The sequence below is a fragment of the Eretmochelys imbricata genome, chromosome 10 (genome assembly GCF_965152235.1).
Source record: "Eretmochelys imbricata isolate rEreImb1 chromosome 10, rEreImb1.hap1, whole genome shotgun sequence".
In the NCBI taxonomy this organism is placed as follows: Eukaryota; Metazoa; Chordata; order Testudines; family Cheloniidae; genus Eretmochelys; species Eretmochelys imbricata.
This window is the reverse complement of record NC_135581.1, coordinates 82,298,881-82,312,800: the sequence shown is the minus strand read 5'-3', so window position 1 is coordinate 82,312,800 and position 13,920 is coordinate 82,298,881. Positions and strand designations below refer to the sequence as shown.

Here is a 13,920-nt window from a genome sequence, read left to right as displayed (position 1 = left end):
CCGGCCGAGCTGCCCCGCCCCACGTGGGCTCCCCGCGCTGCCATTGGTCCGGCCCGGGGACGCTGGGGCTGCTTTTTGTTACACTTCACTCCCTCTTCGGAGCGCTCTCGCGCGGCGGCTCGGCCCCTCGTGCGCTGCCTCCTGCCTGCGGAGTCTGTGGGTGGCATCGCCGGGGTCCCGGGGCGCGCTGGCCGCGGCGAGAGGGGCAGGGCAGGGGGGATTCCAGCCGCCGCCGCCGCCGCTCCTCGGGAGCATGTGTTCTCCGCCGGGCTCCGGCTCCCGGCGGCCGGGGGTCCCCGCGGCTTGAACCCGCCGGCGAGGAGCCCTCTTCGGAAGCGGACGCCGCCGCCGCCGGGCTGTGGAGCGATGGGGCCGGCGAGGAGCTGAACGGGCGCCCGGGAAGAGGGAGTTCGCAGCCGAGCCCGAGCGGCTGGCGGAGCCCGGCTCGCCCTTTGCCCGCACGCGTCGCCCGGGAAGTGGCCTGGCTTTGGCGCCCCCCCCTTCACCACCCCCCCCACCCACCCCGACCCTTTTCTTCGGGCGGCAGGATTTGGGGGTTTTCTCGGCGCCGAGCAGCGGGGCTGGATCGTGGAGAGCGGCGGGCGGCAGCCCCGCGGGCTGAGGAGCGGCGGAGCCTGGGCTGACTCTCCGCCTTCGGGGGCCGGAGCCCGCAGCCCCCCCGGGGGAAGGAGGGAGGGAGGGAGCGGGCAGCAGGATGCCGAGGAGCGGGCGCTGCCCCGCGCCCCCCGCCATGTGCGCCTTTCGCCCGAGGGGAGCCCGGCTCCTGCGCCCGGGGCTGGCGAGCCTGCCCGCCTGCTAGGCGCCCCGAGCTCGCACCGCCCGGGACTCCGCTTCTTCCTTTGTTCCGGTTTTGGCCCCTCCGGGGCAGCTTCGTGGCCGAGCCGCGGCCCGGCCCGGGCTCGCCTGAGAGCAGAAGGCGCTTGGGGCCGGTGGGGGAGTGACTTGGGGGCCGGTGAACTCCTGCGATGTACCCCCAAGGCAGGCACCCGGTAAGTCCTCGCTGCCCCCGGGCGTTTCCCTTGCAACCTATTTCCCTCCCCCACCCTTGATCTTTGGGGCGGGGGGGGGGCAGAGGCGATGGGTGTGTCAATCTGTCGGTGCATCGCGGTGATGCTTGTGCACCCTTGAGACCGGAGTGTGCCCCCGGGCTCCGCGTCTCCAAACAAACAAGCCAGGGAGCAGCCGGGCGCGGGGAGCCTCGCGGGGAAGCAGGGGCTCTCCCGGTGCTAGGAAGCGCCCCGACGCCCCTGCCACCCAGCCTGGGAAACTTCAGGGGTAGCGAGGGGGTCTCGGACCCCTGTTGGAGCCTGTTTATTTGGGGGAGGGCTGGCTCCTGGGGAAGGGACTGGAGGGCCAGGCATCTCTCCCTGGTCTGTAAACGGCTTGTTTTCTTCCTTGTCTGCCTGTGTGTACCCCTAGGCTCCCCACCAGCCTGGGCAGCCGGGCTTCAAATTCACAGTGGCTGAGTCCTGCGATAGGATTAAGGATGAATTCCAGTTTTTGCAAGCCCAGTATCACAGGTAACTCTCTCTGTCTGCCTGTCTCCCTCCCTGCTTCCCTCCCCTGCTTAGCAAAGGTTAAATGTTTAATGACAGATTTTAAGTGCACACTAGAGCATGTATTAAAATGTCTTTAGAAGAGCAATTTATGGCTCTGTGTTGACTAGCATCAATCGCCAGCCAAGGCTCCTTTTGTTCCTCCCTGTTTGTCATTTCGGAACTGCCCCAGTTTTTAACCCTCTGCCTCCTGGGCTTATCGGAAAAGCTCTAGTAACCCCTCCAAATCCCTGCTGGATGGAACCTTTGTTTGTCACTAGGGTCCCCCCCCCCTTTGATCCATTCTAAGAAACACCCCCCACCCCCAGCAAGGTTCCTGTTTTGCCACGAGGAATCCCCCAGAAAAAAAAATTACCCTCTTGTTCTGCTGAAATTTCCCATCTTTCTAGCTTGCAAGACGTCTGCTAGCCTGCCATTGAGCAGAAACCTGGCAGTACTAAGGGGCTATTACAAAAACAAACAAACAAAAATCTACTGATCTGGGGTGATGTGCTTCTAAGAAGTGTTACTCAAGATGGTGTCTCTTTTCCCTGCCCCCCCCCCCGCCCCCACTTGACTTGTCACTTCATCACTGCGGGTTCTTAAACATATATTTATTCTGTTTTATCCTCTTAGTCTTAAAGTGGAATATGATAAGCTTGCTAACGAAAAGACAGAAATGCAGCGCCATTATGTTATGGTAAGCGACTTTAATCAGATTTTGTATCCGACTGCACATGGCATTCGCTGATGATGGAGCAGTGAAATGGGCCAGGGGATGGTGGTGATGCGGGACCCTTAAAATGAGTATTGCCCATTCAGAACAAGTTGTCTTTATTCTGTGCCTTGCTTGGGGCCGGATGGTTCCTATCTCTAAACATTACAGCTGTCCCTTCAGTGTTATCTGCTTGGCGGGTCGTGAACCATCTTCTAAGGAGAAAAACAATACTTTTGGTGACCAGTGTTCCTGCCCTGTTTTGACAGGCATTGATCCTCTTGTGTCCTCCCTTTATATTTACCAAATATCTGACTTGTGCCTGAGGACAGCAGACTTAAAAAGATTGGAAACCTAATACAAGTCTCCTGTTAACCCTCTTCCCCTGACACTCCCAAAGACGATTTTGAAGCATTTAGAGGCAGGAGTTCTGCTGACTCTGTATCACAAGAATCCATGTTTGTATCGTTGCCTAGTTAAAACTTCAGCCCCCTGTAAGCACGCATTTTGCAACTTGCTGACCCTGGAGTGTTTGGACTAACTTCTGATGTTAGGAGACAGGGGTCAGATTGCTCCTTGTTTTGCCTGAGGCCAGAGAAGGCCTGTTACGACATCATCTCTCCCAGTTGCTTTGAGGAAAGTGGATTCTTTTGTTGCTACAGAAATCTTTTCACTCTAGTTGCATTACAGGGGCAGTAGGTGAGGTGATTCTTTTGATTTGTATTTCTAATCAATTTAGTGTGACCACCGTTCATTTTTGAAGTACAGGCCCATTCCCTGACTGCAAAAGAAGACATGTAGGACACAGGGCAGAAATAACTTTTAAAGGAAAAATTACAAGATGTTTGCCAAATTGCAGTATATTAACTTTTCTATTCGAACTTATACATACTGGTCGCACACAGCTCTGGGGGAAGGGTAAGCTGCTGTCTTGTTTCTTCTAACTAACTTATAGGGAATAGATGAACGAGAAAAGTAGTATCCCCTTGTTACGTGTGTGTCTCTTAAACCCTACATGCATGTGGCTATTACTTATGATTTAAAATTTCCTTGTTTAATATGCTTTGAGCACAGTTCTGTCCAGGAGGCTTTTCTGATAATGGTCTTATGCAAAATCAATGAAAAAATACTTTTTTTTTTCCCCCCCCAGTACTACGAAATGTCATATGGTTTGAATATTGAAATGCACAAACAGGTGAGTGATTCTCTTCCATATCCTGTCTCCTTTCCCTGAACCATGAAAATGAAGTCCTGGTTTTGATAAATAAAAGCTAACTGGTCAAATGGTTGGTGTTACACCTGTGTGGAGCTGTTGACCATGAGTAAATATGAAACTGAGTTGATGGAAGTCCAACATTTTTGCATATGTTAGGGAAGATTTCAGATTTTTTTAAATTGTTTACAAGGAGAGATGAAAGTAATGCTGTGAACTTTTCATACCGAGATGTGTACCCGGATTAGCACATCTTGTGTATATGATTAAACATGAAAAACACAGCTAATTAATACAGATTTGATTGTTGGTGCAACTCAGCATTCTTTAAGGTCATTCTTCTAATTAATACAGCACTGGAATGTATGACTTCAGAACAAATTGTCTTGTAGGATTTTAGCAGCCACTGCAGTGTGGCTCAACGCCATGTTTTACATCCTACATCTGGAAGGTGAAGAAATGTTTGCAACTTTTGTCTGCTCTAATGTATAATTTGCCTAAAGGGAAAACATGAAGAACTGTTGCAGAATGTGATGTGCTACCTTGATAAGATTAAAGCTAAAGAGCCTAAAGGCTGGGCACATGATGGTGAAACTTAAAGGAATGAAGTTATTATTGAGATTAGACCTGATTATTTGCGGTGCTGCTGCTTATTGGTTTTAAAAGTAGTTCTAAGAACTTTAGATAGATATAAGGTGACATCATCTTTGCAATTCATGAATCAAACCAGTTTGACTCAGTGTTTTTGTTAATAGCAATGTAAATCGTATTGACAGTCTCCTGAATAACAAGGTACTACAAGGTAACTAGGTAGTGGACTAGATTCAATACATGTTATTTAAATACACAGTGGTGCGGGCTTTATTTATCTTTTCTCCCCTTCAGTTCATACAGACTTGCTAGGTATATAGAATTATTTAAACAGTGACAAAAATAATTTACATTGGGTTTAGTCTTGCAAAATTTCTTCTGCCCATGCTGACTAGCCATACTTTTTTCTTTTGCTGCTTCCCTTCTGACAGGATCATTGCCTGGCAAAGATGCACTGTGATTTACAGACTTATTTTGATAGTTTTATATGCATTCATATAAAGAGAGAGCAGTAGATTAGCTAATATAGCTAAGTGTCCTCGTGTTTGGATAGTGACCTGTGTAGGGGGAAATGCAAAGGCCTGTGAGGTTGTTCAGATGGACTTTGTGGTGCAGTGCTTTGGGGAGCCTGTAGCATTTTCTGGTTTTATAAAGCCGAAGAGACCTGTAAGGATAGAGTTTCTACGTAGATCTCTTTGGGTGATGCGACCTTTTGGTGCAGTTATATCCCATTGCTAATGGGAGTCTTATGTCTCTGTCAAGAGGACAACAGACCCTGAATGTTTTTATGAGAGTACATTTTGGGTCGTAGAACAAAACAAAACGTGCTGCTTTTATTACAGGATACGTTTTACCTCCACAACGTGTGCTGGAATTCTTTTCCTCTTTTTGGAAATCTGTGACGTATGCAGGGACATAAAATGAAATGTACCTTCTTTCGCAGCATTTAGTCTGGCAAACTGAATGAGGTGTTCATCCTGGCTAGTCTCTTTAAAATGCCTAGTGGCAGAGCTGTAGGGTAGAGTTGGGGTATGTTGCTAGACTGCCATTTTCTGTAACATTGCGAGCTGTGTTACAGTTTGTGTTTTTGTGAGAGAGTGAAAGGCCTTCTTCCCTTTGGTGGAATTTTGCATACTGATGTTATTACAGTGCAACAATGTTAGTTATGTACAAGTGTTTACATCTTGGGGCACTGTTCAAAAACAGCGAACCCTAACAGGGAAGCCTGGGTGGATCTGGTGTTCCCTGTCTTGTGTTCCTCCATTTTAAAGGTCTAAATAAGGATATTCTTCAAATGGTTCCTGAGTGGAACCTTTCTTGGCTGCTTTCATCATCGCGGGTGGCTGTATGTCCAGTACCTTATATTAGAATTGGACAGGGTCTCTGAGGAGAAGCTGTTTTTGTTGTTTGATCACCAATGGTGTGCTTGATGCTTCAGAAAAACAGAGCCACCATGCTTGCCTTAGCAGCTGAAATGACCGTATAGTCTGTTTTCTGAATCTCAGAATTGGGTGAAATGAGCAAAGAGGACAAGGGGGAGGGAGGGAGGGCGTGAGAACTCAGGAGAGAAGAGCAAGTATAATCTAAAAGGGTTTGTCACTCTTCCTGACTGCAAGGGCTTTACAAAATAAATCCTACCACTAATTGCAGTGTGGGTCCTGGGTGCATCTGGCTGAGGGTGGCTAGTCCTGAACAAACAAGTTTATCAGCTGACCTGTTTAGCGGTTGACTTGTGTTTATCTGCACACAATCAAGTAGACTGGAGTGCTTGAATTATTCATGCAGTGTCCTGCCCTCCAGACTTGACTGCTTGTGATTACATCTGCCTGAGACAAACACTGATGGATACTTCATCTTTAAGCAAAAGGGGATTGCCTGTCTGTAGGCTTATATAACAGATTATCTCTTCTACATTGAATATTAAAAGTGTGTGTGTTTTTTCTCTTTACCAAATCACAAAGAGAAATAAGAATAAAGGTGATTTCATGAATGACTCCATAGGCTACATGCAAGGAATTATGTATGAAGTGACAACTCACTCTATTGCATATGATTCAGGGAATTACTCCTAGTGTCTGCCACAATCTCTTGTGGTAAGTGCTATGTTACCCAAATTCAATCTTCTTAAATACAAGTTTTACCTGCATAGGATTTAAATATATAGTTGCTGCCCGGTAAGTTTTACTGAGGGTTTTTTTTCTTTCCAATGTCAATTTTGCATTGCATCCATTTTATTGGTCCAATCTTGCTTTTTATCATCTAGAAAGATTTGGATGAAATAATCTAATTGAATAATCCAGAAAAGCAACTAATCATGTGTTGGGAGACAGAACGCCTGGTGGTAAATACCGCTAGTTTCTAGTCTTGATGGCTAAGAGCTCAGCACATAAACATTTCTTGTTTTTAGAGTTAAACTAAGACTTTGGCCTTGGAACACATTTAAACCATATTGACACTTTCATGAGCGAATCCTGCTTCTTCTGGAATATTCCAAGAACACGATATACTTTATCATTCTGTTAGCAAGGCGTGCCAGATAATAACTCGCTAAACACTTAAGAAGCCAAATAACTGCTTATTATGATACTTTCTGACATCTTAAGGTAGAAACAAATAGTTTTCAGCTATTTTAACCCTTAGTGACAGCTGGCTCATTAATTCCCACCTTTAACTCCTGTTGTTTTCGGTATTAGTGTCAGGAATCCTGGCAGCAGATCTAAAGATACCTGTTCTGAACTTTATTCCCTAAGGTAGCCTTGTTTGCCTTCTGCTGTTGTGGATTGTAGCTCGCCCCTCCACACCCCCTCCCTGAATTTAATTCTCATCAGTGAAGCTCTCCACTTTGCTAATAATGATAGCAGCCGCAAATAGCTTTCAACATGCCATTGACAGCCTGTTTGGAGAGAGCACTTGAAATAGTGCTAGACAGCTGAAAGTACCCATAATTGTGTACCAGAGTGAGAACCACACTGCTTAAGGACCTTATTTTCATGTGCTTAAAGAGACAATATCCTGGTTTCAACAAATGCTTCTAGTGCTTCACTGGCATTATTTATTCACCCCTCCCTTTTTGATTAAGGTTTCATGGGGTGGGAGGGCACAGATAGTAACAAAAACCCCTGATTACTGACTAGCAAATGATGTAAAATCAGACCAATCTGAATTGTCTGCTATGGGTAGTTGAGAATGTTTCTTAACCTAGACCTTTCCTTTCAACAAAGGTGAAAACGTGGCTTCACTTAAACCGGAGAACTTCCAAGTTTAGACAGGAATTTGAAAGATCATTTAGGAAGACTTTTTTTCCTGTGGACATCTTTTTGTCTCAGTGTTTTCTTAGTCACTGAATAGCGTTGGTTCCACGTTACAGTGTGGCCAGCAGAGCATATCGCAAGAGACTACCCTAGTAATCCGTGGAGTTTACAGGGTTTAAACACCAGGCTGAAATCTGCTATGGAAAAAGCCAGTATTTTGGCAAAGCCTTCTTTAAATTGTGACTGGTGAAATAAAGTGGACTGAATTCTGCCCTCAGTTGTACATATGATGACGTCGCGCCCCCGCAGCCCCATTGAATTCAGTTAGGGACCTGATCCACGTGGGGATCAAAATTCCACATGGCGTGCTCCTCCCCAGGGCAACTCCCCTGACATCAGCAGACATACTCACCCCAAGGATGGATTTGATCCAGTATTTATAGTATCCTAAATCCTATTCCTTTCCAGTCAGAGTTTTTGCTGTAAGATGCAAAGTGATGTCGTGTCTGTTCTGGAGGGGAGTCCGCTGTGATGTTGGAACAGTCTGGCTTGGGTGCCTTCACCGGCTGCGTGTTGCTAACCTGCTATATTCTTACAGAATATTCTGAGGCTAATTGACTTGGTGCTGTGACTGTTTCTATGCCAGTGGTACTAATTGCACTGGAATTGCTTGGGTTGTAGCCGTAGCTGGCTTTGAAGGTGTATCGGGGGGGGGGTGCTCCGACGTTCTCTGTACTGACGCAGGCTGTGCTCCAAGATTTCAAGTGGGTATCTGTGGGTGGTCAAGCCAGTGCAAGGTTAGGCCATTAGAAATGGAGCTTCACCTGCACTAAAGTGAAGACAAGGTTTGGGGAAAGGAACTGGCTGCGGACAAATGACGTCCTGGGCTGTGGAGTATTGCAATGTCTGTGCCGGCATCAATACAGTCTAAAATGTTACCCTGTTTGTTTAATCCTCTCATTGCACTGGGTGCAGAACAATGACACTGACACAAGCAATGAGATTCCAGGTTGAGACGGTTGCTCTGCCTTGAACTTGCTGTGTAATGCAGAGTGGATCAGTGAGTACAGGACTTCGGCAGAACTGGCCGAGTTAGAAACCAAATGGCTTTTGAGTTTTTTAGTTTGGGTGTTAAGTCGGTTTATGGGAGACCTTCAGTGTTTCAAATCCAATTCCACGTGTTTCGTATGATAAAAGGTGATTCGTGTATTTTAAACTTCACTCTGCCATGTCCATTTCTGAAGATGGAGCAATAGACGGACGGGTGTGTCTGAAACCAAGAGAAATCACTACGGTGCAGGGTTAGTCCCTTAATGCAGTAACAGCCAATCCTGCTCTCTCCATATTGTTTGCATGAGAGCCCTCCGACTTCATTGTCTGTGCTCCAGTTGTGGCCTCTCTGTGTCCTAGAGTGTTGTGGGTTCTGGTAGCCCAGCTGGAACAGCTGTTTAGCCCATTTTCAGAGCGGGTGACTGTAACCGCCCCTGAGGCTAAAGCATACCGATCACGGGGCCAGCTGTGTGTTCTTGATGGGACAGGATTTATAACTTGTGCAAATGTTCTCTCTCCTTTCTTTGTGGCTCCAGCAACCTCCGCCCTGACTAGAACCTCAAGCCAGAGACGGGACTTGTGTAGCTGGTCACGTTCCTGGAAGGGCTGGGGAGAATTCATTGAGATTCAAGACTTGCCTGTCTCCTTGCCTTTTTTTAACAAGCTGTTTGGATTTGTCTCTGGCATTCTACAGTACAGCCCCATGTGAACATCCATATACACGTTTCCCCCTTCCTCTCCCACCCACGCTCCCAGCCCTTCCATTCTGCGGCATCTCCCTCAAGTCAGATGGGACGCTGCTGCTGGAGAGGAAGGAGCCCATCCTCGGTGCTGTGAAGGACGGTGCTGTGAAGGACGTAGTGGCTCAGGGCCTGCTGTCCTCCTCTCTTGGGAACAGTGTATCTGCTTCAGCTTTTCCTTCCCTCTTCAGAAGCAACAGGTTGCTTCTGGGCAGCGTGGTGCCCCCTCCCTCGAGCTTCTGGCCCTGGAAGGGGACAGAGTAGATCCTGGGCCCCAGCCTTTCTGTGCAAGGGCAGCAATGATTTGCGGTGAACCTGGAATCTGGATTGCACACTGAAAAACTCATCTCCCCAGGTAGCCGTGCCGGTGGCCTACCTCCCCCTGCTGCGGGCTCGTGGAGGATGCAATTCAGGGTCAGCTGGATGGAGTTCCGTGTGGTTGCCGTGAATCTGTGTGCCAGTTCCTGGGGTGAGGCTTAAACTCACCTTTGCATTGCCCTGGTCCTTTTTGTAACTGGGCACCGTGTAAAAGCAGCCAATTACCTGCTTCACCGTAGCCCTGGCTGCAGGGTTGCAGAAGATGGCTGTAGCACAAGCATCTGACCGTGCCTCCCCCTCCCCGCCCCCCCCCTCCAGTCATCTCTCTCTCTCTCCTACACTGGCAAAGCAAAGTGCTTTGGAGCGTGGCTCAGACTTGCCACTGGCCAAAGCCGCAGTGGGGCTGTGCTTGTTTACCCCAGCAGCGACTTTGGCCCTGCACACGTAGTGATCGCTCATCTGTGGCTGAAACGCAGCTGTTGCTCCGCAGTGCTGAGCTGGTGTTCTCAGAAAAGAAGAATAACAGCGCCAGTCAAGACTGCAGAGGAAGGTGGCTTTTTATTTTTTTTATTTTTTTTTTTTTTGGACAGCGTTTAACTACCCAAACTAGGATCTGGTCTGAATGGAAAATGCAGTGGGCTTTAGAACAGCCACATGTGGTCAGGTCCTTGACTGATACCTCTCCTGGAAACTGCACAACCCACGCCACTTCGGCTGCACTGTCTGAGGTCTCCCAACCAAGATCAGATCAGACCCTCCAGAGCCTGTCTTAGCTAGTGAGACCACAGTCCAAGCTCATGTGGCTCCAGGCAAGTTCTACTGTGGGTTGAAAATCAAGACAGTCTCTTTCTCTGTGAGTCCTGCTAACTTTGGTGGCACGCTAGTTATCCCCCCCCACCCCCCCCCCACCCCCAACCATTTCTAACAAAAGGGCTGTATGGAAGGCCATGAAGCTGCAGTCAGGCGTGGAAGCCGGGGAGAGCTGCCCTGACAAAGTGTCTTAGACTTGCTGTGACTCAAGACTCTTTAGCAGCTGACATGTCTGTCTCTTTCCTCCCACACTGTCCTCCAACCTGCAAAAATCCAGGTCCCTTTTTATCCAGTGTTAATTTGTGGAGCTGATCAGATTGGCAGCCCGAAAACTCAGCGTAATGACTTGCCTTGGCATGGGTAATATGGTTTTACAGCCTGTTGCGGTCAAGCAAAGGCACAATTTGCATAATGTTCTGCGGGGATTAGGTTGTTGAGGTTGCCATGGCAATCTAACGGAGATGAATTGAGATTTTTCTTGGCAGGAATTGCCCGGTGGCACTCGGGGGAGGGCTCCGTTGCTTTGGAGGGGAGTTGATGAATGGGTAGTGATACTGGGAAGGTGTAATGCATGAAACCTTCCCCTGTTCTAGGCCAGCCAGTGATCCCCTTTAGAGCCCGATTCAACCTTAACGGGGACAAACAGCTTTTAATGTGCTTGGGAACTGCAAAAATTAAAGTGAACAAATATTTAAAGATTATGGAATCTTATGTTAACAGGAAACCTAGCAGTCGTAAACATAACGTTTCTACAGATACTGGTTTTCTTTTTTTTCCTTTCTAAATTCCACAAGGAAAGTGTCCTTTTTTTAAAAACAGAACCTAAGTTTGGTTCCCAAATCCTTGCTGGAAGTTTAAGCAAAACTTGATTTTTAAAGTACTGGTAAAAGCAAAAACAAAACAAAGCCAAGTTCTGAAGTAGCTCTGAGTAAAAGCAAGTGTCCCCTTCTTTTTTCCTTATACAATGCCCTCTTTGAGAATTGAGTGAAACTGTGAAGGGTTCTTTATTTTGCACAGAGATGACCTTGCAGTAACACTACAAGCTTATGACCAGAGGGGTGTCTCTTCCTGGCTGCAGTGAACAATTGGGTCCATGTCAAATGAGGACCCTGTGCTATAGGATTTGTTAGAGCCAGGAAAAACAAAACCGAACCTGCCCCCGAGAAGTAATCACACCGAAAAGAGCAATACATTTAGTGCTTGTTGCAGGAAGAGTTCAATAGGTTTCATTCGAAGGCGTAAATATTTAATGGAGTTGTAGTTTATGTATAATTTGATCAATAAGCCAATGCAAAAAGGGTCTTTAAAGAGGCTTACCTATCACACAGCAATTTGTGATCTAAGCGGAAACCTTGCTGCAAGGCCCCACAGTTGTTATCCGCAGCACGACCGACGCGAAGTAAAACATTCGCTCCCTTTCTGATTGAACTCCACGGAGTGCAAAGCAGGGCAATGGAGAGGCTGCCCAGAAGAACGTAAAATGTCAGTTGTTAATTTCACTCTTCCCCCTCCTGCGCTATACACCGCATACAGTAGCCCCTCAGCGTTACGAACACCAGAGTTACAAACTGACCACTCAACCACACACCTCCTTTGGAACCGGGAGTACGCAATCAGGCAGTAGTGGAGACCAAAAAAAAAAAAAAATGCAAATATAATACAGTGGTGGGTTAAACATAAACTAATAATAAAAGGGGAAAGCAGCATTTTTCTTCTGCATAGTAAAGTTTCGAAGCTGCATTAAGTCAATGTTCAGTTGTAAACTTTTGAAAGAACTTTTGTTCAGAATTCCGAACATTTTACAGTTATGAGCAACCTCTATTCCCAAGGTCGTCATAACTCTGAGGTTGTACCGTATGTACCGTGTCGTGGCATCACTTTTGTAACAAGAACAAAGATAACCCACAGCTAGGGAAGATGGGGCAGTTTAGTTATCTGTTGATTAGAGGAGAGTGGATGGAGACCCAAGACTTCTGAGTTCTAGTTTTAGCTCTGCCTTTGGATAAATTTGTTGCTTTGGGCTAATTGCTGACACTTCTGAGACTTCCTTTACCTTCTGTAAACTGGCCATAATCATCCCATTCCCACCCCCACCCCCCTTGCAGGGGTGTTGTGAGGCTTAATGTTTGCAGAGTGCTGTGGAATCTTTGGGTGAAAGATGCAAAGTGATTTCAAATTAGTCAACTGAGATCACAGGTGCTTACAGAACCTCTTTGAGGTATGACAATGTTGGAAAATTCAGTGGGCTGACTGCTAGACAATGTGTTGTCAAGCCATTGGTAATGTACTTGTATGTACAGGTTTCAGAATGTATTCACTTCAAGAGGTTTCTGATTCAAAACAAAGAGCCAAGGAGCAGTGAAGACCTCTGAAAGAGCTAGTAAAGCATATGGTGCAATCTGATCAGTGAGGCTTTTCAGAAATAAGAAAAGGAGTACTTGTGGCACCTTAGAGACTAACAAATTTATTTGTTAGTCCCTAAGGTGCCAGAAGTACTCCTTTTCTTTTTGTGGATACAGACTAACACGGCTGCTACTCTGAAGCTTTTCAGAAATGTCACTGTGGCTTTGGAAGTATACAATGGTGATGCCAAACAAAGGTTGGCTTTTTTGAATGCGGGGGAGGGCGGGGGAGAACAGGGTTAGTAAAATTATTTGCAGTGCTACTGTCACTGGGCGGGGGGAGGACAATGGTTCGTAAGAACTTTTCCTTGAGACAATCTCACCAGCTGTCATGGGGCATATAGTTACTTCCTGGCTCTTTGGAAAGGAAAGAGGGACCTGTTAAAATGATACGAATCTCTCTAAACATCTGCCCGCTGTAATAATCTTCACTGATTTTGCTCACTCTGGGTGCAGCAACATAACTAACAATAGCCTGTCCTAATGACTCCTGCAAACCATCACCTTCATCTGTAAAATTGTTGCCCAACTACTTTGTGCGTGTGGGTTGTTGTTTTTTCCTAAGTAAATATTTTGGAAGTTGTTAAACTGAAATATCTGTGTGCAAAGTACATAAAAAATGAGGGAGCCCAGGATTCAAATATATGCCCCTTTAATGTTGTTGTGAAGCTATAAACTCTAATCACCAATCTATTAGAAGTCTTTGAGGATGCCAACAAGCATGTGGACAAGGGTGATCCAGGGGATCTAGTGTACTTAGATTTTCAGAAAGCCTTTGACAAGGTCCCTCACCAAAGGCTCTTAAGCAAAGTAAGCAGTCATGGGATAAGAGGGAAGGTCCTGTCATGGACTGGGTAAAGGATAGGAAACAAAGGGTGAGAATAAATGGTCAGTTTTCACAATGGAAAGAAGTAAAGACTACTGGGACATGTGCTGTTCAACATATTCCTTAATGATCTGGAAAAGGGAATGAACAGTGAAATGGCAAAGTTTGCAGATGATACAAAATTACTCAAGATAGTTAAGTCCAAAGCTGATTGCGAAGACTTACAAAGGGATCTCACAAAACTGGGTGACTGGGCAAGAATATGGCAGATGAAATTCAGCGTTAAGTGCAAAGTAATGCACGTTGGAAAACATCATCCCAACTATACATATATAATGATGGGGGTCTAAAGTAGCTGTTACCACTCAAGACAAAACTCTTGGTTTCATCCTGGGTAGTTCTCTGAAAACTTCAGCCCAGTGCACAGCAGCGATCAAAAAAGGCTAAT

General features: G+C 46.7%; 1 protein-coding gene across 9 annotated transcripts in view; it reads left to right on the top strand.

The window, feature by feature from the left end:
- The first annotated feature begins 560 nt into the window (after positions 1–560).
- TLE3 (TLE family member 3, transcriptional corepressor) overlaps positions 561–13,920 on the top strand; it is a 46,128-nt gene continuing 32,768 nt past the window's right edge. For 8 of the 9 annotated variants that reach the window (XM_077827381.1, XM_077827379.1, XM_077827380.1 and 5 more), the window contains exons 1-4: positions 561–1,010; positions 1,441–1,541; positions 2,193–2,256; positions 3,422–3,466. In XM_077827381.1, coding sequence (XP_077683507.1) covers positions 987–1,010; positions 1,441–1,541; positions 2,193–2,256; positions 3,422–3,466 — 234 coding nt within the window. In that variant the 5' untranslated portion in view covers positions 561–986. The remainder of the gene's footprint in view (positions 1,011–1,440; positions 1,542–2,192; positions 2,257–3,421; positions 3,467–13,920) is intronic. The other variant, XM_077827383.1, reaches the window with a different exon arrangement.